Below are 27,400 nucleotides of genomic sequence, written 5' to 3' on the forward strand. Positions count from 1 at the left end.
GGAATGCTGTAAAATAAAGTTTTTAAAAGCTTTGTAGGAGGCATGTGGAATGAAACGTGATGTGGAACGTCTGTCCAAAAATGGATTGAGAATGTGGTTGCAATCACCACCTATGAGTAAATTGTTTGAGGAATGTTCAGAGACAGTATGTGAAAGATTCTCTCAAAAAGTCAGATCTGAATGTGTGGGGCCATTCAGATTAAGGATAGTAAAATAAATGTTATCAACTGTAAGTGTAACGAGTACCCAGCGGCCTTCTGTATCTTGATGTTGTGAAATTATGGTAGGTTTGAGAGATTTATATCACCCACCCATTGGTTTTTTTTAGCTTTAATTGCCTCAGAGTTGTTGAGGTGAGTTTGCAACAAGGCAATGTGACATTTCAAACAAGCTAGGTGAGATAAGACACTCTGACATTTAATGGGGTGTTTAAGCCCCTTAGCATTCCAAGTAACAGTTCTAAATTGAATAACAAGAAGTATTAATAAACAACTATTGTAACACCGAAAAAACTAGGCATACCAGTTTTGCAAAAGCAAAGAAATGGGACAGAAACAGGATAGTAAAGAAAAAGAGACGGAGGAAGAAGACCTCCAGAAGCTGTATATACATGGGTGTGGCAATACCCAAACAATGTGCCCATTGGATAGAGAGGGGAGAGGTAGAAGGCAAGCGAAGAATTGAAGGTATTGCTGTTTGAAGGAACGCAGTCATGTTAGAGCCTTCCAAATCGTCTGGAATCCCAAAAAGGGCAAGATTATTTCTCCTATTTCTATTTTCTAAGTTTTCATTTAGCCTTTTAGGTTAAGCTATGTCCTTTTATATCTGAGGATTGACAGTGTTACAGTCCTCAAGGTTACTGACTCTCTTTTGTAACAGAGTACATATTTGTTGTTTGTGTTGGGACCATTGCTCCTCAGTACGTTGCAAAGAGGCATTAGTGTCCATCACAAAGGGTTTTAATGCACGTAATTCTTCCATGTCATAATCTAGAGTAAGAAATGTAGGTGATTTTGAGGGAGAATCAATCTCTTTTTTTTTTTTTTTTTTGGGGCGCTTGACCAATGAGGTGTTATATTATTTTTTCGCAATTGCGCCAGCAGCATGAGAGGAAGATGAGCTATCCTTTAAAAAGTCTGTAGCACTATCCATTGTTAAAGCTGATGGTAGAGAATATTTAATTATGTGTGCACACCACTCTAAGAGGATAATTAGACTTGGAGGAAGAGGATGACTGGCTGCTATTCTGAAACTTGTGTGTTCTCCCCCTAAAAGCCAGCAGCAATTTGGTAATAGGAAGCCAGTAACGTGAGTCGTGATTAAATTATACTACGATGAGAAGCTGCTCAGGCCCTCACAGGGACAGGGGTGTGTGTGACATTGTAGTCTCTGAAAAAATGTCAAAACTCGATGAGTCTGTAAGATACAGGCACATTAATACACCAGCAGAGCTCCGGTGCTCAAAAATTCTGGAGAAATTAATCATTTTGATGTGAAAACATCTCGCTCCTTCCAGGAAGTGCCAAAGCCTTACGGAGCTCTAAAGAGCAACGGCTATCTTGCGTGACATCCAGCCCCCTCCAGTTGTGCATCTGCAGACTGATTAAATATAAAAGTAATCATTTGACTTTCAGAAATAACAGGACACTATTTTTAATCCCAGTTAATAATCTTTTGATATCCTGTAAACTATTCCCCAAAGCACAAAAAACAGTGCTTATTTCGAACCAGTGGTCTCAGGTTTTTGGGGGCCGGCACTTATTTTTCCTTAAAAGACTTCAATCCAGAGCGAAAAAGCAGGGCTGGAAATTTACCTTAAAAAATGAGATAAAGATACAGTGAGTGTCTGGTGGTGGATTAAATAGGCATGTGGTGAAATCGTAATATGCAGCCTTCGTATTCAGCACAACTGCCGTGAGTAGTGCTGGATGCTGGCATGTCAGAAAAAACATTGGACCAAAACGTATTCTTTGACAGATTAAGCACTAACAAAAATATAACTGATTTTCATTGTGCATGATATAACACACTTGGAAGGTATCAAGCAATCAGTAAAATATGCATCCTCTTAACCTATCTGATTGACAACACAACTTGATAGCTATTGGCCAAACTTGATTCAAAATAGGCTTCCATATATATATATAAGTATGTATGTATGTATGTGTGTGCGTGTATATATATATGATGTCACTGACCCCAGCAGACATTAATATTCATTAAATAGTGGCAGCATTATTCTGCGTAGAAGTCTAAGTCCCAACCACCCTTCAGTGGTGGAGTTTTAACAAGTTTCTCATGTAAAAAATAACATTATGACTTTGGAGTAATAAAAATGCGTCTATATGGACACTTATTTTTTGATGATGAAATTGTGTGGGTGGAAGTTAATCCAATGACAGCTCTTCTTTGGAATAGCTGTTTCTAACTATAAACATGTTTGCCTTTCTTTTCAAGAAGAGCAGGTGAGGATTCTGATATTATAGATCATGTCCTAACTGGAAAATATCTATATTAATAAGCTCAAGAATAACATTTTTGAAAAGAATCAACACATTTTAGTTATGTATGGCAAACATTTTTAAATACGTTTATTTGGTTTGTATTTATGCACAACAACAACCATAACGATAAGGAAACAATGGAAGGATACATACTGGCACAGCATCATCATAGGGTAACATTGTACAGGGCTTCCAGCAGTACAGGAAACAGAAAATACCAGTTGCAAAAAAAACATAATGACATCATGGTACAGACTATGAGTTTGTCACAATGAAGGCCAGATGTAATCATCAGCGGCTTCCAGGTCATATTATTGCAACCAGTTTCCCCAGAATTTGTAGAACTTATTTAGACACCACCTGCCCTTGTAGGTGACCTTCTCCGTTGCCATGTATATGTCCATCCCCACCCTCCACATTGTCAGAGTCAGACTCTCCTTCACCACCCAATGTTTGGCCACATCCCTCTTTGACGCCACCATGCCCAGATTACTAATGAGGAGTTTTGGCCGTGGGACATTCACGTCTGTCAGAATATCAAGGAGAATGTATTTTGGCTCAAGAGGAAAATCGCCATCCAGTGCTTCCACACTACCTTAGATCTTCTCTCAGTATGTTTGAATCTTGAGGTGACTCACTATCTTATCGACCCGTAGGATCCTAAAAAGAAATACCTCTCTCACAATTGTATTTGCTGTTAGTCATCACTTGGCATATGTATGGTGCAAATGTGAATTTATTTTGTCTGTCATAGCCACTTGATCACTGGGACTGTATATTATGATATCTATGAACTATTACGATGGAAAGCTGGAACTTTGTCTATTTTGCAAATTTGTGTTTTCTGATATTACACTTGTTTCTGAACCTCAGGGAGTTATGGAACTCTGGAATGCCTTTACTGGATACTTAATACAGGTCTATATTGTTTCATTACTCCCTTTTAACAAGATTCTATCTTTGGAATTGCTTCAAAAAATGTTATTTGTGAATTTACATTGTTCTTAGGCCCATAACTAAAGCTATATTACAAAACTACATAGATCCATCCGGAGAAAACACCCTCATTAATGCCTAATCCATACACATTAACAATAGTTTCCAAACATGCAGCAGTTGAGGAAGAGGATGATACAAATGGATTTTTAATGTGTTAATGGATATGTGGGAGATTGGTTGTCGATTTCTGTGTTTCTAACCACAAGCACTTTACCTTTTGTCCTTTTCTTTGTCTTGATATGGTAGGATGTCCTATAAAATATAGTATATTATTAAATAATTTTTAATTTGGAGTAATTGATATATTCTTAATGTTTTTTGTGCCTATGCTGCATGTTTGGAAATTATTGTTATTGTTAGCCAGCATGTCTAGCATGTTATTATTGAGTGTTCGATATGTGTACAAAACAGCCTTTTCCTCAATCTTTCCCATAAGTAGCCTACACTCAGGGGTAACCTTCTTCACCTCGTTTTTTTGGCTTGCCATGCATGGCACAACTGTGAATATTCTATGTATTGGTTAGGACATAGTTGCTAGCCCCTTTGGAGAAAGGAAAATGGCATGAGGTTGCGGTTCTCCAATAGGTCACCTTTGTTAAAAATCCCACTTGTGTCTCAGGACCCAAATCCCCTTAGTTTCTGCAGTTGATGCAGCATCGCCCCCTTATACAGAGGCATTTCTCTGGTCACCTTATTTGCTCACCCGTTATATCTAGTGGCTTTCTTCCATGCTTCCACTCCCTCCTGCATAGCAGGCAGCAGCTGCCTGCTTCCTGTCCCTCCCTATATGTAGTGCAGATGTGTTTTTTCCAGAAACTAAGCCCGTTCCAGCCTATAGGTCAGGTGATCCTGGGGTGTGACTGTCTTTTTGTACCAAATGCTCAGCCTAGTAGTATGGCCTTATTTCAGTGAGTGCAATCCTACCATTGTAGGGGTTGTGCAGCAGCATCCTCATGACTGCTCTAGGGTTTCCCATCTGCCATATTAGAGTTCTTATCTCTCTATTTTGACGAACGTTTCCTCTCGGATTTTATAGTATGTGCCCTGAAGGGCATAAGGAATTTAAGGAGTGTGATAATTTTAAAAATAGCTGTCTTTTTCAGAACCGTGAAGGGGTAGCGAATGCCAGCATTGTACGTCATATTGAAATATCTGTACAACCCGTCCCAGACTTCTAGTCAAACACAGCTCCCTTTGTGGGGTGACATATATGCCAATGTGTTGAAAACCCTCCGCCTTTGCTTGTAGCCTCCGGGGCAGGGTGGTTGGGTCAAGAGGGGCCATCAGGCTGGCACAGCACAGACTTTCCACAGTTTATATTGTACCCGGGAGGAGTACCATATGCCTCAAAGGTCTGGAAGATAGCTGGGATTGTAGCTGTGGATTTAGTGACATAAAGGAGGATCATCCATGTACAGTGAGACCTTTTCCTCCTCAGTGCTATTATCAGGCATCCTACAGCCCTTTATTTGAGGATGAGCATGGACAGTGCAGACGAAGGGCTTAAAGGTAAAGGCAAATGATTGAGGCGACAGTGAACACTGTTAATTCTCACCGCAGCTGTCGTGGCCTGGTGTAACAGTTGTATTCATTTTTCTATAGTTGTGGAAGAAAAAAAAAATCTGCAATGTTTACTGGAGGAAGGGCCAGTGTATGACATCAAATGCCTTTTTCAGCATCTAACTAAAGGAATAAATACAGTTCCTTCCTATCACTTACCGCTGCCATCCAATTATGTGCCCTTCGTAAATTGTGGGGTGAACCTACCTGGCGTGAAGCCAGACTGACCGCTGTGTATCAGTGGCGTCATTACTGTTAGCTGTGTCGTGGCTAGGATCATAGCCAGTATCTTGGTTTTAATGTTCAGCAGGGAGATCAGACGAGAGGATGCACAGTTGGTCTAGGGCTTGCTTTTCTATGTGTGTCTACATCTTAGCACATTGCAGATCAGGCAGTAGCACCCCTGTGTCCTTTGCTTCTCAGACTAGAGTCAATAAATGTGGCCCCAGTAATCAAGCAGAGCACTTAAATACCTGAGCTGAGAGACCATTGGGACCTGGGGTCTTCCCTGACTTTAATTTAATTATTGTGGCCTGTACCTAAGGGAGGGCAATGTCTTCCTTTTAGTACGGCTCATCCCTCAGCTGATAGCACAGGTGTAACCACCCATCTAAGTACTCCAGTATGGACTTGGCATCATACATTGAGCGTGCCTTGTAGAATGACCCTTGGTACCTGGCAAATTCCTCTGCTGTGTCCCTATCTGTAGTATGAGTCACCATGGACTGATCAATAATACACCTCACACAAGGAGCCTCCACTTCTCTCCTGATCTACCATGCCAGCAGCCTGCCCGCTTTATCCCCAGTGTATTAAAAGCTGTGGTATTCGGCTAGGTTGCAATATTTGGTGCTTAGCACCTCAATCCTTCTAAGTGCCCAAAAGGCATTTCTAATTTTAATAGCTGGCACCATATCTCCTCAGACACCTGAGATTTCTTTTGTGGCAGTTCCATTTTTTTGCCCTATCCCTTAGGACCGATTTGTATGCCTCCCTTCCTAGAGCTCTATCCCGGAGTCCACTGATCCCTTGTTTTCGGTGAAGTAAAGTTCAGGTTCAATCTGGAGTTCCCAGGCCACTTCCGCATTCCACAAGTCCCAAGCACTGAGTTTCCATCCTGTGGCCTGCGGTCGCCACCGCCGATACACTGAGATCCAGAGCAGGGAGTGATCCAGCAGTCCCCTTGCCAGATGTTCCACCCTGTCAGTGCAATTTCACCCACAAGGGCATAGACATAATCTATCCTAGAGAAAATTCTGTGTGTCCTGGAAAAGTAGGAGGAAACCCCTGCCCTCCTGGTGTAAGCGCTTCCAGAGGGCCTACAGGCCAAGTGCAGCAGCAAACCATGCCAAGGGAGAGTCTCTTGTATGGACTACAGTGGACCCATAGTGGTCCCAGTCAGTGGCTGTAATGTTGTTAAAGTCCCCACCTAAGATGTGGAAAGATGAGTCAGATTCCATGAGTCTAGGAGCCACTTTCTCCTTTGTAGGTGCCTGTAGCTGAGACAGGCATATACACTTATCACAGTGATGTCCATACCATAAACTCCAACGTATTTCCCACTCTGGTCCACCAAAGTCCGTGTCATCCGAAAGTAAGGGTTCTTTTTTTCATAATTTTGGCCACTCACCTTGAGCCTGAGATAAACCCCATTTGTGTCAAAGTTGTATACGTCTACTAATCAGGAAGCAACACTGTATCCCTAGCAAGTGGGTATCCTGAAGGAAAACTGTGTCAGGCCTTAGGTGGTGTGCATATTGTGCCGCCAGATCCCGCATGACCTTGATTCCCAGCCTGTTGACATTCAAAGTTAATATTGAGTACAGTAAGTCATCTGGGAACCTAGCCTGTGTTGTTAATGTAATGTGTAATTATAACTAGGAGTCTGCCCTCCTGAACCTAGTGGTGATGTCTTTAGTTGTCTCTCTCTCTTCCAAGAACTGTGAAAAATACTTAAAATTACCCAACTTGTACCTTCACACCTCAACCCCACCCTGTGAGTGTACAACTATATATCAAAACATAGAACCACTTGCAAGCGAGGTCAGAGAGGCCTGTAGTCCACCCCAGCCACCCACTCCCCATCTACTACTTCAGCTACTGTGAAATAATGATCCAGGTAGCAATCCCAGGAGACTTACCCGCAGCGTACCATACAGTGCTGGGGGCGATGAAAGAAATCATTACCAATGAAAGTCACCTCCTTTGTCCTTACGGTTCTGCTGTCTGGAGCCCATCCAGGATAAGCTGTGGCATCATCCAAGCTCTGTTTCCTTCTGTCACATGCAGATCGCCATCCTATCAGGTCCAGCCAAGTGAGTCAGGCACACCTCCATCGGATTCCGTGGATTCTACACCTTGACCATGAGTGTCCCTCTGCCTCGGTGTGTTCCCCTGTTTTGCTTTCCTTCTCTTATCTTATGACCGAGCTTACAAAACTTCTCTGGAATGCACTTCTTAGTTTAAAGAAGACATTTATTATTATTATTACTTCACCACGAGGTTCCTGAAAGTCGAGATTAGTAGGTTGGAAGCACACGTTTAAAAGTAGTCACAGCAATGAAAGCAAAATATATCGAAGTACTACTCAGTTGCAATGTACACAGCAAATACATGTGATTATATTATAGCATAACTTCAAAGCAAAGCATAAAAGGCAAAATTGCATCACCGTAGGGCCTATCGCTCCGCTTCATCTTTCTAAGGGCTGCAAGTTGATGACTCCGGTTCAACTGCGAGAAAGAGATTTTCCACCCAAACGGAAGACAGGCAACTGATGTACATTCCTGCCTGAAGTCAAGATCTTTTTCTCACTGCTGCCCAGGGCCACCGTTCAAAGCAAACTCAGTGTGGTAACCAAATAATCCTTGAGAGTGGCCAATTCTCCAAACTTCACTCGTTCCCAGACTGGATTGAGAGGTAAACACAAAATCTACGCTCTTATCAGCTAGGGTTTGGTGTGAATTCAATTTGAAAAAACACAGCTTGGTCTATCATGTGGAAAAACACAGCTTGGAAAAACACAGCTCATCTGCAATGTCTCAACTGCAATGCCCAACTCCACATTAAAGCCAATAGGCAGCTAACCTAAATACAGAATGTAATGTCTAATGCCAAGGTAAAGCCAATAGGCAGCTTACCTATGTACCAAATGTAATGTTTAATGCCATGTTAAAGCCAATAGGCAGCTAAACTTAATACAGAATGTAATGTCTAATGTCATGTTAAAGCCAATAGGCAGCTAACCTAAATACCAAATGTAATGTCTAATGCCATGTTAAAGCCAGTAGGCAGCTAACCTGAATACAACATGTAATGTGCTACTGGTGAACATTGAGCAACTAATATGCGCAGTGGTGAAACACAAAGTCATTGGTCAAACACAATTAATAGCCTAACACCCCCCTTCTGCTCGCCTCACACCGTGCCTTCCTCTTCAGTTTCACTGTACTCTAAAGTTTGGTTCCAGGCCCCCAGTCCTGCCTGGTGTGTGGTCACCAGGGACCCCTCTCTAGGTACCCCAAGCTTGGGCCGATCCTCCAGCCATTGCCATTCCTCTTCTGGCATTTGGAAGATGAAGGTCTTGTCCTGAAATATCACTTTCATTTTTGCCATAATTAATATCATGTATTGCATTTGTAATGCACTGAGCTTAGCCTCAATTGCATCATAAGTTCTTCTCTTTCTGCACCTCCCTAGAGTAAAACGGGAATAACATGATTGTGGAGGCATCACATCATTGTGGGCAGTTCCTCTCTGTCTAGCTTCCCTGAGGATCCTGTCACGTTCCTATAAATTCAGACAACATGCAGTGACTGTTCGCTGGGTGGGGGCCTCACACTGAGTGCTCTGTATGCTTGTTGAATGATAAAGCAAGCGGAGTATGTTTCTGTGGATAAGGTGGTGCCGAGCAACTGCTCCAGGAAGTCCAACCTGTTGCCTTTTTCCACCCCCTTGGGGAAGCCCAGAAACTGCAGATTGTTTCTTCTTCCTCTTTTTTGCGTATCGTCCACTCGCCAGGTAAGATCCTTCGTAACCTTCTTGACCTCTGAGTCTCCATTTGAGGGTATAGGCCATATCTTCGAGTTAAGATATTTTACCGTTGGCTGTTGTCACTCGCTCCCCTGCACAAATCCTGCCTTATGAGGGAAACCTCTGATCACAACTCTCTTTTCTTGATTCTGGGACCACTCTAGAGGTTTGGATTGCCGCGAGCAACACAGCATTGTCCGGCATCTCAGGAGGGTCACCGGGGCCCTCAGAGTGGTGTTCCACTGTTTCCATGTAGCAGTGGATTTAGCCCTGTTGGGCAATTTCGGGTATTTGTCCTTAACCATGAGTACAAGGATCCCACTATGATCTGCTAATGGTATCTTCAGCCTCGCAAACACAAGGGGGGTTGAGGGTGCCTGAAAAGGAGGCAGTGGGCGGGGGAGGAGGGCCCTGTAGCCTACAAGGTTAATCACTGAAAAATGCTGCGGTCTACCGCTCTCCAACGTCAAGGCAGTGCAAAGGAGATCAGGAACACCAAAATGTCCTAATCCTCAATTTACTATCTGTGCTCCAGGAGAGGGGGGAGCAACAGTACAGCGTGTCATATCCTACTCCTCATGGCCATCCTCACTCTGATTGAAGGCTGTGCTTCCCCCCCACCCCTGCGTCTCTCATTGCAGGCCCGGACTCTGACATGCACCCCAAGGTACAATCCATCTCTGGTAAAGTCCCAGAAGAGTGAGAGGTGAGACTTCAGGGCCAGAGATGAGCCACCCACCTAACTGGGCACACAAAGTAATTTTCTACTGCAGTCTTTTGGAGCACCCGCACCCCCCCACACTGGGAGCGCCTCTTCCTAGTGCCCCTCGCAGTCACTTGGCACTCCACCTGGGTATTTTCACTGATGACTTCCCCCAGGGAGGGGCCTTCACGGCAAGCTCCGCTCCTCACAGCTTGCCAGAGCCATGCTTTCTCCCATTGGCCATGACCTCGATCGGGGACCTCGATCAGGGTGTGGTCCCACCCATCTCCAGGCCCCTCCAAGTCCACTGGAGGGCAGGCCCGTCACCGCCACCACAGATCACGGGGCTCGCTCCTCCAGGCCGCCATCTTGAGTTTGCGTCCTGACCCGCGGCCCAGAAGTGAGCCGCCAGCTTTCATCTCCGGCATCAGGTGCCACCAGGTACTTTGTGGCAGCTTCACAATGTTTTTTGGGTCTAGATGGGTCCCAGGGGCGACAGGATCAGTGAAAGATCTATGCGGCCAGACAGAGCTCAGAGAGGCTACGGCTAGCCTGCCATCTTGCCAGCCGCACACCTATACTGCTCAAAATTGAACACTATGGGGCCAGTTAAAGGAAAGGGAAAGCAACAAGCGGAGACTTATGCCATACATAAGTGTGCAATTGTGAAGCGTAAGTTGCTGTTTTCCAAAAGTCAAAAGTATTTGTATGTCTGCATAAAGAAAACTGTACATTTGTGGAAACCGCTGAATTCAAGTCATCTAACTTGACAAAAGATCATTAACGTTTGGTGTATATGAATGCAAGATGAGGGTGCAGAGTCAGTGACTGAGGAGTGGCCAGGAGAAGGTAACACAAGCCCAGGGAAAGGCAACACAAACCCAATTCCGCACCCCTAAAACAGTAAATTAGCTGGGCCAGTGGTTATTAACTTGTGGTTTGTTGACCCTTGGGGGTCCATGGCACCTACTGGTGGGGCAGGGGGTGCAACTGCTTATAAAATTAAATAATAGGAGATTAATAAAATATTCATACATAAAAAAGCAAAATTGAAAATTGTAAAACACTTTGTAAATGTGAAATTATTTGAACTTGGAAGCTAAAAAGTAAGTTGTTAACATTATCTTCATTTTTGTGATAGCAGCACAAGTACAGCAAACTGAATCTGATAGGGATGATTGGGTGCCTCCACTGAAGCACTGGTATGCACTGACAAATAGAGAGCACGCATTAGAGCAAAAAAAAAAAAAGACAAAGTTATTTGCTAGATATCACTTATTAATTTAGAAATAAAAGTACATTTTGAAAAGCTCCAAACTGACCTATAAAACTACATTTTAGATTTTTGCATTTATTTTTTGGAGAACTAAATAAAATATTTTACATTCTGTGTACTGGTTTGATGTATACTGTTTCTATATTGTTTGCGGTTCAAGTTGTGGAAATTATTTAGGTGGTTGTGACCAGCTTCTAGTAGTGGTTCAATGGGAGTCCACAGAAGTGAAAAGATTAAGAACCACTTTGCTAGACTTAAGTACTGATTCACAAAACCTAAGATACACACCTTCTCAAATGTCCTGGTGGCTGTACTATATTTTACCTAATTTCCATTGCATGTGCAAGTAATAGATGAATGGAGATTAACAAAGTAGGAGCTCCAGCACTGATATACAACAAGGACTGCCCACATTCTTAGAAAAAGCACACATTATCAACATGTATTCTGAAGATGTGATGAAATGAGGGCACACACATTCAGAATAAGACCAATGAAAGCATTCCAGTAAAATCTGGCATAATGAGGGCTGATGCAGGAAAACTGGGATATTCACTGGTCTGATTTAATGCCCATTACGCCTTGCATGAATCAATAGCAATTGGTATGTGTAAAGTATGAATCATTGTGGGTCTTTTACCAAAACGTTAGGACTAGGCATCAACACTATTGCTGGTTAGGTGTAGGAAATTGGGTTACTGGTTGAAGGGGGTTAAACGCAAGTAATCCCTAAATTTATTTGAGATTCACCCTCTGGTAGTTTGGCACACAAAAGTCAGGCTTAACTTAGAGGCAAAGAGTTAAGTATTTATGAAGCACTTCATATAGTAATAAAGTGAAAATACAACGCAAAAAATATCATACCAATTTACAAAAATAAAGTAGGACCTAATACAATTTTTGAGAGCAAAATGACAAAAATCCAACCACTAGAACCGGAGATATGCAATTTCAAAGATTTCAGGTAAGTATAGCGCCTAAAAATACAAAGCGCCACTCATGGTTATCTGGTTGTGCAAGTCCAGGTGAAAGTCACAGTTTCAGGCCGACCATGCTGGTTAATGGGCCGGATTCAGGTACCAGGTTAGTCTAGCTGAAAAAGTTACCTTGAAAAGTACAGCGTGAAAAAATCAGTTTGCGGCAGGGAGTTGGGCTGTGAGGAGCATGGAGAGACATAATTGTAGCGGAAGAAGCAGGCGGGGTGCCGTGGACAATCACAGCTGTAGCCTGAAGATCCTGTGGGGGCATTGCAGGCAGTCGTTGCTGGAGATTTGCATTGGCCATTCACCACTGGCTGTTGTCTATAGCTAGAAGGGCAGCTCTCTCATTGCTGGCCATCGCTGTGGCGCAAAGGGTCAGGTTCACCGGACCTTTGGGCTAGCGGATGGCAAGATCTTGGTGCGACGAGGCCCGTTTGTGGTCGCAAAGAGCCCCAAACTTCAAGATTTTCCCCTTTTTTTAGAGAGAGAGCTCAACTGATGCCACACCAAGGGTCCAGGACCTGGGGGACACCTCTAGAGGAATCAGGAACTCATTCCAGCAGGACTTGGGCAGGTCCAGACAGCAGGTCAGCTGGGCAGATTCGGGGAGGCATATGGAGTGTAAGTCCCTGTAGCTTGGAACAGAAGGTCAGGCAGCTGACCATTGGAAAGACTCAGCCTGGGATGAAGGGTATGGTTCAGCTTCCTTTCTCAGCAAGCCGTGCAGCAGAGTAGCAAGGCAGCTGGGTAGCAGCCCTTCTTACAGCAGAGCAGCCCTCATTCTGTAGTACCCACAGGTCCAAAGGTGTACTGAAGAGTTGGGTCTGAGGGTCCAATAATAATGCTTGGTGTCAGCTTTGAAGTAGAAGGTTCTCGAGGCTTCCACCCCCAAGAGGTCTCTGGAATGTCCTGCCTCCTTGCCCTGGTCCCAGCATGTGTGGGGGCACAACCCCACACTCATCAAGTCAGAGATGGCCCATCCTGCCAACACAGTCACCCTTTTTCTCACTGTCCGGGAGCAATACACAAAGACCAACTGCCAGTTACACCTAGTCATGTGACCTAGAATACAGGCTGCAGGCACCAAATGGTTGGAACAAGAAAATGATAACTTTGTAAAAATAGCATTTTAAGATTGGTGACTTAAATCCGGAGTTTACCATTGAAGAGGGTTTTTAATTACAATCCTACTTGCTCCCAATTAAAAGTTATCACTTATTAAATGTAATTAAGGTAGCCCAATGTTATATTATGGGAGCAGTAGGCCTTGCAGTAGTGAAAAACAAATTTAAGAGTTTTCACTATCAGGACATGTAAAACGTAAAAGAATATGATGTCCAACTATTAATACACTGAACTCTTCCCTATAGGCTATGTAGGGCCTACCCTTGGGATGACATGCATCCTATGAAAACGGAAGGGTTAGGCCTGGTAAAAGGTTTATATTGCCAGGTCTGAAATGGCAGTTTATAACTGCACACACAGGCTGTAATTGCAGGCCTGAGACGTGCTATGAAAGTGGGTGAGACAATGAGTGCTACAGTCCCACTAATAGCATGTAATTTACCAGCCCGGGGAACATGTAGTACTATTTTGTAGGGACCTATAAGTAAATTAAATGTACCAATTGGGTGTAAGACAATTTTACCACGTTTAGGTGAGAAAAGCACAAGTACTTTGGCACTGGTTATCAGTGGTAAAGTGATCAGAGTCCTAAAACCCATCAAAGCCAGGTTTATAAAACCGGAGGTTTAAGGCAAAACGTTTGGGGATGACCTTGCAGAAAGAGCCAAGACTGACAGAAGGGAAAAAAATATAATGTAATCAGGGCAATGATCATTTTATTCAGTATGGCAGATGAGTAGGTGGCACAGGTATTGCTTTCCATCATATTGAATCTAAAACTGATCAGGGATTGGAAGGATAAGCCCACTCAACCCATTCCTACTAATGTCTGTATGGTAGCAGTACTGCATTTATTTGCCACTGAGTCCTTTCAGAGGATCAAAGCATACCAGTTGCATTTTATTGGTGAGCCCCTCATGATATCTGCTCCATACTCTGTACTCTAGCAACACCCAAGTGCAGCGCTGTATCACCATGGCATGGTCCTTAAAGGACTGTTCATTCAACAGTTCAAATATGTGGCACATTTTTTCCTCATGTCCTAACTGGACTGGGTTGAATGCGTGCTGCAATGCAGCAGCTACTACACACCAAACATCTGTCCTTTATGTCTCAGTGGTGATACTGTCACAAATTGTGAGACATACTTGATAATATGGGTCACTTAATGGACTTGTAAGTGTAACAGCTACGTCCTGGTGCTCAGCGATTGCGGTGCACTTGCAGGAGGGAACCCACAGCAACATGATGTCATGATGGCCATCATCACAAATGCAAAGGTTAAGTTGTATGATAGGCAATCAAGGCTGCATGTTTTCAGGTTAGTCTGGCTAGTTTTACCGAGGGATAAAAAAGCCTCTCTCACCTAACCTTCTAGGCTTAGTTCAAGGTAGAACAATGTACCCTTTGCGGTGGATGCTTTAGCAAATGATTTGGCTCGTGATCCTCCTGATGTCTGGAAGCCCTCACAGATCTGCTATTCATATTTAACAAACAGTGCACCGATTCTAATGTCATATATAATATTTTACATTATGTTATAGAACAATCAAAAGGAAGAATACTAGTGTGTGGACCCCTGGCTGATGAATGCCCATTTTGGAGAATTTTTCAAAATGAGGAGAATCCTTTTCTCAGAAACTTTGATTTTTTTTTCAAATTCTTTTTTGGTCAAAGGATATTCTGTTATATTCAGAATTGTTTAAAAATAAAAGAAAGTCCAGAAAACAACTTGACATTCCTAAACATAAGGAATTGTAAGAACAATTATTTAAAAAAAATGAATCATTGTTATGTGGTGATACACTAAAGGTCGGTTGTTGTACTCTAATTCCGATATCTACCTTGACCTGGGCGAAAGGAGCTTTCGAAGAAAGAGGAGGCAAGTAGGAAAGTAAAAAAAAAATCTGGACGGGACCTTAAAATGTTAGGGAAAAGGAATAAAAATAGAGGGTGAGTTATAAGGAACGTGAGAAGGGAGAAAGAGGAGAGAAAGTGCATGGCGGAGGAGTTAGAAGGAAAGAGTAATCCGATGAAAGGGACCTGATTAAATAACATAAAAAGTATTCTCAAAGAATGACATTTAGCCTGGTGAATGCAGCACATGGTGAAAAGCTTTGTGGAAACTATTTTGTTAGAAACGGGACATCTGATCATTTTCACAGCGTTAGATTTTAAATGATTTGACAAAAATACACACTCATAAGTTTGAAAACCCAAACAGAGTGGCACTGTGTAAAAGCATTTCAAATACCTACATGAACCTTTTAAAAAAAATATATAAATTGAATCTCTGTTTTTGTCTTTCAGGGGATACGATGGGATGTCAGATCTTCATGTTGGAATTACCAATTCAAAAGGTAAGTGTTTTTTAATAGGGAATATAATGGGTGTCATCTTTAGGTACTTTTGTTTAGCCAGGGATGCACATATGTAGACAGATGCAGGATGGTAAGGTTTGAAAAAAGGCTTGGTAAAGTCCGAGTTATGACTTCTGTGCTTTTTAAAATGATTTTCATTGTGCTTTTGTAAACGTATATTGAGAAAGAAAACAACATGACAGCCTTCTTTTTTATTTGTATCCCCCACAATTCCCTTACAGAATCAAATACTTTAATGAGCATGATCATATGAAAAAAACTGATAAATACATTCATTCATAATATTTGAACGAAAAAAAACAACAAAAAAACGAAAGCTAATAGTGTATAAATCAGACCACAAAAATTCATTCCGGATACATTAGACAATGTCACAGCCTTCAGTACAATGTACTGCATTGACGTGCACAGGAGCGTGGTCTGTAAGGATTTAGACACGCTGTTAGACCTGGCATCCTTGGCGTGTTCTACCATGTCTTTTTTTGCATCTGCTTTCCTGTTTTGACTGTGAGCTGGTCTCTGTTTTTGCTGTTTTTGGTACTCTAGGCACTTTACCACTGCTGACCAGTGCTAAAGTGCAAGTGCCCCCTCTGTAAAATGTATGTGTAATTGACTTTTTCATGATTGCCACATTTGATTTAATAGTAAGGCCCTAGTAGAGTGCAATGGAGGTACAGAGGGCCTGTTAATCAAATACTACTAGTGGGCCTGCAGCACTGGTTGTGCCACCCACATGAGTAGACCTGTAAACACAGCTCATAACTGCCACTGCAGTGTTTGTGTGTGCAGTTTTAACCTGCCAGTTCGACCTGGCAAGTGTATCCACTTGCCGGGCCCAAACCTTTTCTTTTTATACATGTAAGTCACCCCTACGTTAAGCCCTAGGTAGCCCCATGGTGGGCAGTGTGTGTGTTTTACATGTACTAACTGTGAAATACTGCCAAATACGTTTTTCACTGTTGCAAGGCCTATCCCTCTCATAGGTTAACATGGGGGCTGGCTTTAAATATCTTTTAAGTGCAGTTTCCATTTGAGACTAGGTAGAGATGTAGAGTTTGGGGTCTCTGAACTCACAATTTAAAAATACATGATTTAGTAAAGTTGTTTTTTAAATTGTCTGTTTGAAAATACCACTGTTAGAAAGTGGTAATTTTCTTGCTACCACCCGGTGACTGTGCCTGCTTTTGTTTTCTCTATCTGGGCCAGACTGACAGTTGGGCTATTTGTGAATCTCCACTGTACAGTGACACAAAGGGAGCTAGGGTGTAGCCTGCATATCCTGATGGGCCATCTGGGCTATAGTGGAAGGAGGAGTGGCCACTTACACCTGATTGGGCTGTGCCCGCCCTCACACAATGCAGTCTCCATCCCCCTGGTGTGTGTCGGGTGCCAGATCTGGGCAAGGCAGGATCTTGTGAACAATGTAGACTTTCCTTTGAAGTTTGCCTACTTCAAAGGCAAAAAGGAGTATAACTAGTGGAACCAAAACCCCTGACTTTGAGATTTGCTTCTGGAACCAAGTGGAACCTCCTCCAAGAAGAAGCGCTGAAGAGCTGAGAAGTGCTGCCACTGCATGTGACTGTGCTTTGTTGGGCTATCCAGCAGTTACTGCTTCTGCCTGAGGAAGGGGACAAAGACTGGACTTTGTGGTATATTCCTGCTTGTGAAGAATCTCCAAGGACCTGGGTTGAGCTTGCCTCCTGTTTTGAAGTCTCTGGGCCATCAAAGACTTCCTCTCCCAGCACTTGGACTCTTTGCTGAGACTCCTGCCCCGCCAAGTGGTGCCTTATCCAGTCCCTGGGCCCTTGAAAGGTGAAGCTGGTAGAACAAGGACGGAAATCCATGCCCAGGGAGCCGTGCAGGAAAATTTAGACACACCACCTGTAATGCTGCTGTAAAAACGACGCGCCACCTGCCTCGCAGGTGATTTCAATGTATCACCTGCATGGCGGCTGGTGAAACAACACAACACCTGCTTGCAGCTGCTGAAAACAAGGCAAATCCATCACCCCGCGACCATGATTTCTCACAACTTTGTTGCTGGGCATCAAAATAAATCGTGAACCTGCACGGATCCGAGGTGCCCTGTCTGGAAATCGACACATCACTCTCTTGCGGGGGAGAAAAACGACGAGTCACCTACCCGACCGTAGAAGAAATGATGCATGGCCTCACTTGCGAGTAAGGAATCGATGCATTGCTGACTTTTCCCACGCAGGCTCACCTGTGCGTCTTTATTTTTGACGCAAAGTAGGTACTTTGTGTAAAAACGTATCATTGTTTTCTATGAAGTAAGACTCTTTTTACTTTGAAAATCATATCTTGACTTGTGTATGTTGGATTTTTGTTGTTTTGGTCTTGTTTGATTTAGATAAATATTGCTTATTTTCTAAACTGGTGTGGTGTCCATTTTGTAGGGGTTTCATTGTATTACTGTGTGTGTTGGTATAAATACTTTACACATTGCCTTTGAGGTAAGCCTGACTGCTTGTGCCAAGCTACAAAGAGGGTGAAGAGGGGTTATTTAGAGTGTGTATCTCCATTGCCCTGACTAGAGTGAAGGTCCCTGCTTGGACAGAGTGCAAACTGTCTGACAACCAGAGACCCCATTTCTAACACACACTATAATACAGTTTTATAAGACTTTTTTTTACCACAACATGTGGATAAATATAAACCGGCAAAAGGCAGCCGAGTGATCGTATTTAAAGACATAGTTATGGCTGCTATTTATACCTGTAAGCATTGAGTGTACGTACCATACCAAGTGTGGCCACAATGCTCCTTGTTGATAAGCAGTGAACTTTAAGGCCATATTTGCCAGTTCATCATAATATACTCAGTATTTTTGGACTAATGTTGACAGAAATCATGAATACTTTTCATAACCAAGTACACTACTTATTCGACACTACCTTTCAAAATCTGAAATATTATTAATACAAATAAACGTTCTTACCAAAGTTATGCAACAATTACCATTGCAAGATTCTTGAAGGAGAAAAATGTGCACTTTCTTAACCTAGGTTATCACTTGTCTCAATTATCGATATCCGGGTCACAATTTGTCACACAGCATGAGGAAAATTGCTTTTTTGCATGTATGTACTCTGCCTGCTACATGCGTCCCTGTTGTCAAAGCAAGTGAGTCACCAGACACAATTGTCTGTCTTATAAGAGCGTGTTCACAACGTTTACCATAGACTGCTATTATGAGTTTGACATGATTCCTTTGCTGTGTAGGCCCAAAAAAGGTATTGGAAAATGTGAAAAGTATCTATATAGAACATTTGTCTTCTACATATACAGACTGTCAGAATGTTCGAAACCATGCATATGTTATACAGGAAACAGCTGTACGTGTATAGAGCAAAGAGTTAACTGGCCTAATGTTCAGTGGTCCTGCTGAATTCACTGCAGTTAAATGATTTTTTTTTAAGTTGTAAATTGTGAATTTAAAATGTAAAGGTGTAATAAGAAATCGTACAGAGACTGAAACCATGGGGGTTGGTGGACCAGTTTCCCTCCTGCCTTTTAACATGTGGTCTCTGCAGCTGTGCACACTTCTGACTTAGGTTCCCAGATGAGATATCTTGGTGTGATGACAAATAAAACTGAATTTTGACTCCTTCCCCTCAGATGTCCAGTGTTAGGCAGTACCAACTTCGGTGACGGCTTATATTCACTCGTGAAGAACGCCAATATGTTTCCCCACCACTCCATTATTTAATAATAGCATATTGCATTAGGAAAATCGAGCAACCAGAGGGCATTGCCCCATGAAAACACACATACCCAATGCCAAGCTCATGATACGTACTGGCTTTCGGTCTGAAAATGGATCAAATTTGTTTCTGTGTATTACCCACCAAGTGATTCAGGATCTTCTCCCTCCGTTCGCAGAAGACCGAGTTTAGCTACAAGTCATCAAGATAAGATTGCCTCTCTGCACTGTCTCACCATTCACAGATTCAAGTAGAGCAAATCATGGCTGGGTTTGGGTTGGGGGAGCGCAAATCTCTTCCCCTCAGTTTTAAACTCCTTAATAACCGAAATGCTCTAGCAAGCAGTTAAAATGCATCTCACCTAAATAACTATCAGCAGCTTGTGACTGTTGTGTTCTGACTGGTGAGTCCTGCCTGCCATCTCCAAGAGGACCTGTGGTGACTGTTCTTTCTTAACGTAGCTTTGCTGAGCAGCACCCTATATTTACTAGAGACCTCACAAATGAAGAGTGGTATTACATGCTTTTTTTGCTATGGGGAGATCCAAGGTGATCTAATGAAATGCTCACATTACTGACTCACAGCATATAATAAAAATATCTGCATCCAGTGTTCTTCTGAATTGTTTTTTCTTTAGCTCTCTTTTCCCTCTGTCTTATGTCCAACTGTGAAACGAACCCCACTTGGCCCATGGTGCAGACCTGTAAATCTCCCAATAAGAGCAGTTCAGCACTGAGCCACTGCGCTGGAAAGGTTATGCATGTGTATTTGGGTAAGATTTTCTCTGCTATAGAGGATGCTTGAATTGGTAATCTTCTTGTGCGACTTACTGTTCACGGAAAGACTGCTTTTTCAGAATTCCTCACTATCACCAAGTGCATTAAATAACAACGTGAAAATGGCATCACACCCGGAGTGTGTGAAATCAAGCAGATGCTTTCCACTCTATATAAACAAGGTACTGCACTCTTATGATGCTCCTGCTCCTCGCTCAAAGCATGGGCACCTCTACTTCCCCATGCTGATTTCTAGGGGTCTCATTCATCTCAAATAGGGGTGTATATAGGAGTTCAGTGAGGCAGGTGAGCTGGTGTGTGAAGCTATCTCTCCTATGTTTCTGTGTAAAGCCGCCAGTCATATAGGTTTACCAGAGTGTCTTGGCCAGAAACTGTACCTTGGTATTTGCCCGTGTTCTAGTTTTGGTAGACAGGTATTTTCCCCAAACATCATAGCAGGGTCTTGTCTACAACCCATCTCATACACTGGAGTTGGTACCTAACATTCTTGTCCAGGTGTAAAGTCTAAACAAGGAGGAATATCATTGATCTGAAATAATGTAATAGAGTTACTACATGGCCCCTCCATTCCATACAGTCCTTGTGATCCTAAATAACCAGCCTCTAAACTTCAGAATCAAGGAATTAAATTCAAGACTACTTGTTTTTCATGTAGAACCATATGTGGATTCTGTCCGATCAGATTTTGACAAAAATTAAATGTCACCCCATTCTGTTGATTTGGTTAAGTGGATCTAGGGACTATATTTCATCGGTTCAGCACGTACTGTTGGAATCATTTTTGACATTGCTGAACCAGATTGCTCTCTGCAGAAGGACAGGGGAAGAGGAGGAGAATCAAATGCAATTGTCTTCACAGTGAGTCTACCTGGGATGCTTTAGAAGTTTGCACAGTCTTCCCACAAAATCGATTTTTATGGGATCAACTCAATTTTTAAATGTTTTTGCACTTCAGACATGGACATATCTATTTAAGGGAGGCCACACATTAAGAGAGTATCACAGAAAAGTCTTTGACCCTATTTTCTCTTTATAGGTCATGAGAAACTACCCAGGAGGGGACTGTACGTTAACATTCTAAAGCAGTGGGTCTTAAACTTTTGACTCCTTTAGACCCCCACTTAATCATTACTGGAATCTAAGGAACCTCCACTGAATCCTTATTGGGATCCAGGGTCCCCCATGAGTCTTTACTGGATGCCGGGATATCCGTTTTGATCAATTTCGATGATCTGAACCTCAAACCAAGGGATAGAAACAAGCATTCATCAAACACGTACACAAATGTTGAAATATTTAATTTAATTTACAAAGATAAAAAAGAAAAGATTTAATGGGAAGATTGGGGCTTTTCTAAATTGAACTGAGGCCACCTATCATCCATACTATAGTCAGTTTGATGCGTTTGCACTGCTCCCATGAATCAGTCTGAAGAAAAAAACGTAATATTTTAACTTCCAATTTAAAATGCCTTCATATTTACGGAATGTTTAAAAATGTACACTTTTACATTTTAATTCTTCATATTACAGAATTTAAAAAAAAGTCACGTCCCCCTGAGTAGGCATTGTGAACCACCAGGGGTCCTCGGATCACATGCTTATAACCACTGTTGCAAACCCTTAGTATTGTGGGTATCGTCAATGTATCTGACGTCAATGAATATTCGTGTTTCCAAAATATCTGCCTGTTCCATAAAAGGGCCCAAGATTTGCAATGTCTCACCCAGAGGGTTTCATATTTTACTTAAGCCCACATCTTAGGTGCTCTTGCAGCAAATTATTAAACTTTTATGAAATATCATGACTATGCATTTGCTGTATTACCAGAATTCATGTTTTTTATTGGAACAAGAAACCAAAAGGTCCATACAGCAGGTAGACAGTAACACAGAAACTGTAGTCTCAATTCAATACAGTAAGTTATTGTGTAGCGGCCTAATATGATCTTAGTATGCACTTAATATTGTACCTTGCCCAGCTCACTAGCCCCTATACTTTTCCCACACTCCCCACACCTTCTCCAGTTTTTGGGGGGCAGCCCCTGCTCTCATATATTACTCGCTCAGCTATCTGGCACCAGTCTAGGTCTGAATCCCAATCTGTAAAGGTCGGGCCAGTAATTGGCCCCAGATCCTGGTAATATTGCATTTAGGTACCCTAGCAGCCAGGCGTAACCAAATCTCTTTATACCTAGGCCATGTGCAGTCCCTTGAAACACCCAACAGAAGCCACTTGGCATCAAAGGGATCTCCAGCACGGAGACTCTGGACATCACTTGAACAACCCTGGACCAGATTTCTTGGAGGGGACTGTACGTAAACATTGTAAACCAGTGACTCTTAAACTTTTGACTTCTGTAGACACCCACTTAATCATTACTGGAATCTAAGTGACCCGCACTGAATCATTATTGGGATCCAGGATCCCCCACAGTCTCATTACTGGATGCAGGGATATCCGGTTTGAGCAATTTAAAGGATTTGAACCTCATACCAAGACACAGAAACAACCATTCATCGAACACATACACAAATGCAAAAATATTTTATTTAATTTACAAAGATAAAAAAATATATATTTAATGGGAGGAGTTGGGGCTCTTTTAAATTCAACTGAGGCCACCCATCGTCCATACTATAGTCTGTTTGCTGCGTTTGCACTGCTCCCATTAATCTGAAGAAACAAACTTAATTTTTAACTTCCAATTTTAAATTCCTTCAAATTTACAGAATGATTTAAAATTTACAATTTTACATTTTAATTCTTTGTTATTTAATTGTTTAAAAAGTCAGATCCTCCTGAGTAGGCATTGTGAACCACCAGGGATCCAAGGGCCACATGCTTATGACCACTGTTGCAAACCCTTAGTATTGTGGATATCGTCAGTGTATCTTAATGGAAAATATTAATGTTTCCAAAATAAAAGGGCCCAAGATTTTCAGTGTCCCACCCAAAGGGTTTTATATTTTACTTATGCCCATGTCTTAGATGCTCCTGCAGCAAATTGTTATAAATTTATGAAATATCATGATTATTTATTTGCTCTATTACCAGAATTCATTTTTATTTTTGGAAGAAGAAAAAAAAAAAAGGTCCATACGTCAGGTAGACAGTAATAAAGACACTGTAGTCTCAATTCAATACATTGTCATTGTGTAGCAGCCTGGTCTGATCTTGGTATGATGCACTTAATATTGTACCTTGCCTAGCTCACTAGCCCTATACTTTTCCCACGCTCCCCACACCTTCTTCCATTTTTTGGGGGGGCATCCTCTGCTCTCGTATATTACTTGCTCAGCTCTCAGTAATTCAATAATCAGTCATAAAGTGTGTGGAACCTCTGTGCAGCCTCTCCAGCATAGCGGTGTGGGCATTTTGCCAATTTTGTACAGCTTTGTCTGAGTGTAGTACGTTCTGTGCAATATCTTGAGTTGCACTAGTCGGGACCAAGCCCGTATTGATATTTCTCAAGGACTCCTAACGGCCTTCTCCCATTCCTCATCCTCAGGTGTACCTCAGGCGGCCCATCGGAACAGGTGAGTTGTTTACCAATTTCTTATATATCAATGAAATCCCTTTTTCTGGTAAAAGTTCTGTCAGTATCCTGTCCTCTAGTGGGGAGGTCTCAGGTAGTTCCTTACCCTCCCTTATGTGTTCCAGAGAGCATGGCCCAATTGTAGCTATCAATAGTACTCAGTTGTTAGTAGTATTCCTGTCTCAAGTCACTGAAGGTAATGACGGCTTTCTCTTTCCAGACATCACTCAGGTGCTTGATTCCTATCAATTTCCTCCTCCGGAAACCCTGTAGCCCCCTCACGTCCTTTAACCCCTTCCCCGTCAGGGACGTAATGGTTACGTCCATGGCAGCGCCCGTGTGGCGCCATGGACGTAACCATTACGTCCTGAATGCTGCCCTCGGGAGCCTCGGGAGAAGCGCTAGCGCTCCTCCCGAGGGCCGCCCCCCCACCCCCCTAGGTCAGGGCTGACAGGGGAATCCCTTCCCCTTCAACCCCCGACCCCCCCCACCCCCCCCTGTGATGTCAGCGCGCGCTGACAATCACACAACCTCCCCCATCGCGCTGGAAGCTCGAGCTTCCAGCGCGATCGAAAGAGAAATGCTCAGCATTTCTCTTTCGATCACGTGGGGGAGGCCCGGAGGGGCTTCAAAGGGAAGGAAATGTATTTCCTTCCCTTTGAAGTCTCTCCGAGGGTTTCAAAAGCCGGATTGCTTGCAATCCGGCTTTTGAAACCCCACTAGACACCAGGGATTTTTTTTTTTTATATGAAATTGACAGAAGGGAGCGACCCCTTGGGCAAGGGTCGCTGCCAGGGGGTCATTTTTTTTTAAGGCCTTTTCTGCCCCCAGTGGGGGCAGAAACCTCTAGACACCAGGGATACTTTTTTTTATTTTTTATTTTTATTTTTTTCTTTTGTTTTTTAGGTGTGGGATGCGACCCCTTAGGCAAGGGTCGCTCCCATAGGGGGAAATTATATTTAGGCCATTTCTGCCCCCTTTGGGGGCAGATTGGCTTATTTTTATGAGGCCAATCTGCCCCCAAGGGGGGCAGAAACCACTAGACACCAGGGAGTTTTTTTTGTTTGTTTGTTTTTCACGTAAGGGGAGCGACCCCTTAGGCAAGGGTCGTTCCCTTGGGGGGCAAATTTATTTTAGGCCATTTCTGCCCCCCATGGGGGCAGATCAGCCTATTTTTATTAGGCCGATCTGCCCCCACGGGGGGCAGAAACCACTAGGCACCAGGGATTTTTGTTGTTGTTGTGTTTTACAGATGGGGAGCGTCCCCTTAGGCAAGGGTCGCCCCCCTGGAGGGGCAAATTGTATTTAGGCCATTTCTGCCCACTTTGGGGGCAGATCGGCAGGAAACCACTAGGCACCAGGGATCTTTTTTTTGCGCCGTCACGCAAGGGGAGCGACCTTGTAGGCAAGGGTCGCTCCCCGGGGGGGGTGAGGGGGGCAAATTTATTTTAGGCCATTTCTGCCCCCCCTGGGGGCAGATCGGCCTATTAGTATTAGGCCGATCTGCCCACAGGGGGGGCAGAAACCTCTAGGCGCCTGGGCAAATAGTTTTTTTGTGTTTTTTTTTTTTGTTTGTTTGTTTTTTTAGAGATGGGGAGCGACGCATTAGGCAAGGGTCTCTCCCCTGGGGGGCAAATTGTATTTAGACCATTTCTGCCCCCCTTGGGGGCAGATTGGCCGATTGTAGGTCAATCTGCCCCCAAGGGGGGCAGAAACCACTAGGCACCAGGGATCTTTTTTTTGCGCCGTCACGCAAGGGGAGCGACCTTGCAGGCAAGGGTCGCTCCCCGGGGGGATTGGGGGGGGCAAATTTATTTTAGGCCATTTCTGCCCCCCCTGGGGGCAGATCGGCCTATTGGTATTAGGCCGATCTGCCCCCGGGGGGGGGCAGAAACCTCTAGGCGCCAGGGCAAATTGTTTTTTTTGTGTTTTTTTTTTTGTTTGTTTGTTTTTGTAGAGATGGGGAGCGACCCATTAGGCAAGGGTCGCTCCCCTGGGGGGGCAAATTGTATTTAGACCATTTCTGCCCCCCTTGGGGGCAGATTGGCCGATTGTAGGTCAATCGGCCCCCAAGGGGGGCAGAAACCACTAGGCACCGGGGATTTTTTTTTTGGCACCAATGTCACGCAAGGGGGGGCGACCCCATAGGCAAGGGTCGCTCCCGGGGGGCAGGGGGGTTGGGGGGTGGGGGACAAATTTATTTTAGGCCATTTCTGCCCCCCCTGGGCCCGGCTGAGCTAGAGGCCAAAATCCACAGGTAGGCACTGTTTTCTATGAAAAAATGTGATGTGTCCACGTTGTGTTTTGGGTCATTTCCTGTCGCGGGCGCTAGGCCTACCCACACCAGTGAGGTATCATTTTTATCGGGAGACTTGGGGGAACGCTAGGTGGAAGGAAATTTGTGGCTCCTCTCAGATTCCAGAACTTTCAGTCACTGAAATGTGAGGAAAACATGTTTTTTTAGCCAAATTTTGAGGTTTGCAAAGGATTCTGGGTAACAGAACCTGGTCAGAGCCCCACAGTTCACCCCATCTTGGATTCCCCTGGGTTTCTAGTTTTCAAAAATGCGCTGGTTTGCTAGGTTTCTCCAGGTGCCGGCTGAGCTAGAGGCCAAAATCCACAGGTAGGCCCTGTTTTCTATGAAAAAATGTGATATGTCCAGGTTGTGTTTTGGGCCATTTCCTGTCGCGGGCGCTAGGCCTACCCACACAAGTGAGGTATCATTTTTATCAGGAGACTTGGGGGAACGCTGGGTGGAAGGAAATTTGTGGCTCCTCTCAGATTCCAGATCTTTCTGCCACAGAAATGTGAGGAACATGTGTTTTTTTAGCCAAATTTTGAGGTTTGCAAAGGATTCTGGGTAACAGAACCTGGTCCGAGCCCCGCAAGTCACCCCTCCTTGGATTCCCCTAGGTCTCTAGTTTTCAGAAATGCACAGGTTTGGTAGGTTTCCCTAGGTGCCGGCTGAGCTAGAGGCCAAAATCTACAGGTAGGCACTTCGCAAAAAACACCTCTGTTTTCTTCCAAAAATTTGGATATGTCCACGTTGCGCTTTGGGGCGTTTCCTGTCGCGGGCGCTAGGCCTACCCACACAGGTGAGGTATCATTTTTATCGGGAGACTTGGGGGAACATAGATTAGCAAAACAAGTGTTATTGCCCCTTGTCTTTCTCTACATTTTTTCCTTCCAAATATAGGAGAGTGTGTAAAAAAGACATCTATTTGAGAAAAGCCCTGTAATTCACATGCTAGTATGGTCACCCCGGAATTCAGAGATGTGCAAATAACCACTGCTCCTCAACACCTTATCTTGTGCCCTTTTTGGAAATACAAAGGTTTTCTTGATAGCAATTTTTTACTCTTTATATTTCAGCAAATGAATTGCTGTATACCCGGTATAGAATGAAAACGCACGTCAGGGTGCAGCTCATTTATTGGCTCTGGGTTCCTCGGGTTCTTGATGAACCTACAAGCCCTATATATCCCCGCAACCAGAGGAGTCCAGCAGATGTAACGGTATATTGCTTTCGATAATCTGACATTGCAGGGAAAAGTTACAGAGTAAAACGTAGAGAAACATTTATGTTTTTTTCACCTAAATTTCAATATTTTTCTTTTTCAGTTGTTATTTTCTGTAGGAAACCCTTGTAGGATCTACACAAATGACCCCTTGCTGAATTCAGAATTTTGTCTACGTTTCAGAAATGTTTAGGTTTCTGGGATCCAGCATTGGTTTCATGCCCATTTCTGTCACTGACTGGAAGGAGGCTGAAAGCACAAAA

The 27,400-nt window shown here is 43.4% G+C and overlaps 1 protein-coding gene across 4 annotated transcripts in view; it reads left to right on the top strand.

Annotated features, from left to right (window-relative positions):
- Positions 1–27,400, top strand: part of MKRN2OS (MKRN2 opposite strand) — a 71,491-nt gene that overhangs the window by 9,785 nt on the left and 34,306 nt on the right. For 3 of the 4 annotated variants that reach the window (XM_069206648.1, XM_069206646.1, XM_069206647.1), the window contains exon 2: positions 15,490–15,539. In XM_069206648.1, the coding sequence (XP_069062749.1) occupies positions 15,490–15,539 (50 nt within the window). Of the gene's footprint in view, positions 1–15,489; positions 15,540–23,592; positions 23,621–27,400 lie in introns of all 4 variants that reach the window. The other variant, XM_069206649.1, reaches the window with a different exon arrangement.

The sequence above is a fragment of the Pleurodeles waltl genome, chromosome 9, assembly GCF_031143425.1.
Source record: "Pleurodeles waltl isolate 20211129_DDA chromosome 9, aPleWal1.hap1.20221129, whole genome shotgun sequence".
NCBI lineage: Eukaryota > Metazoa > Chordata > Amphibia > Caudata > Salamandridae > Pleurodeles > Pleurodeles waltl.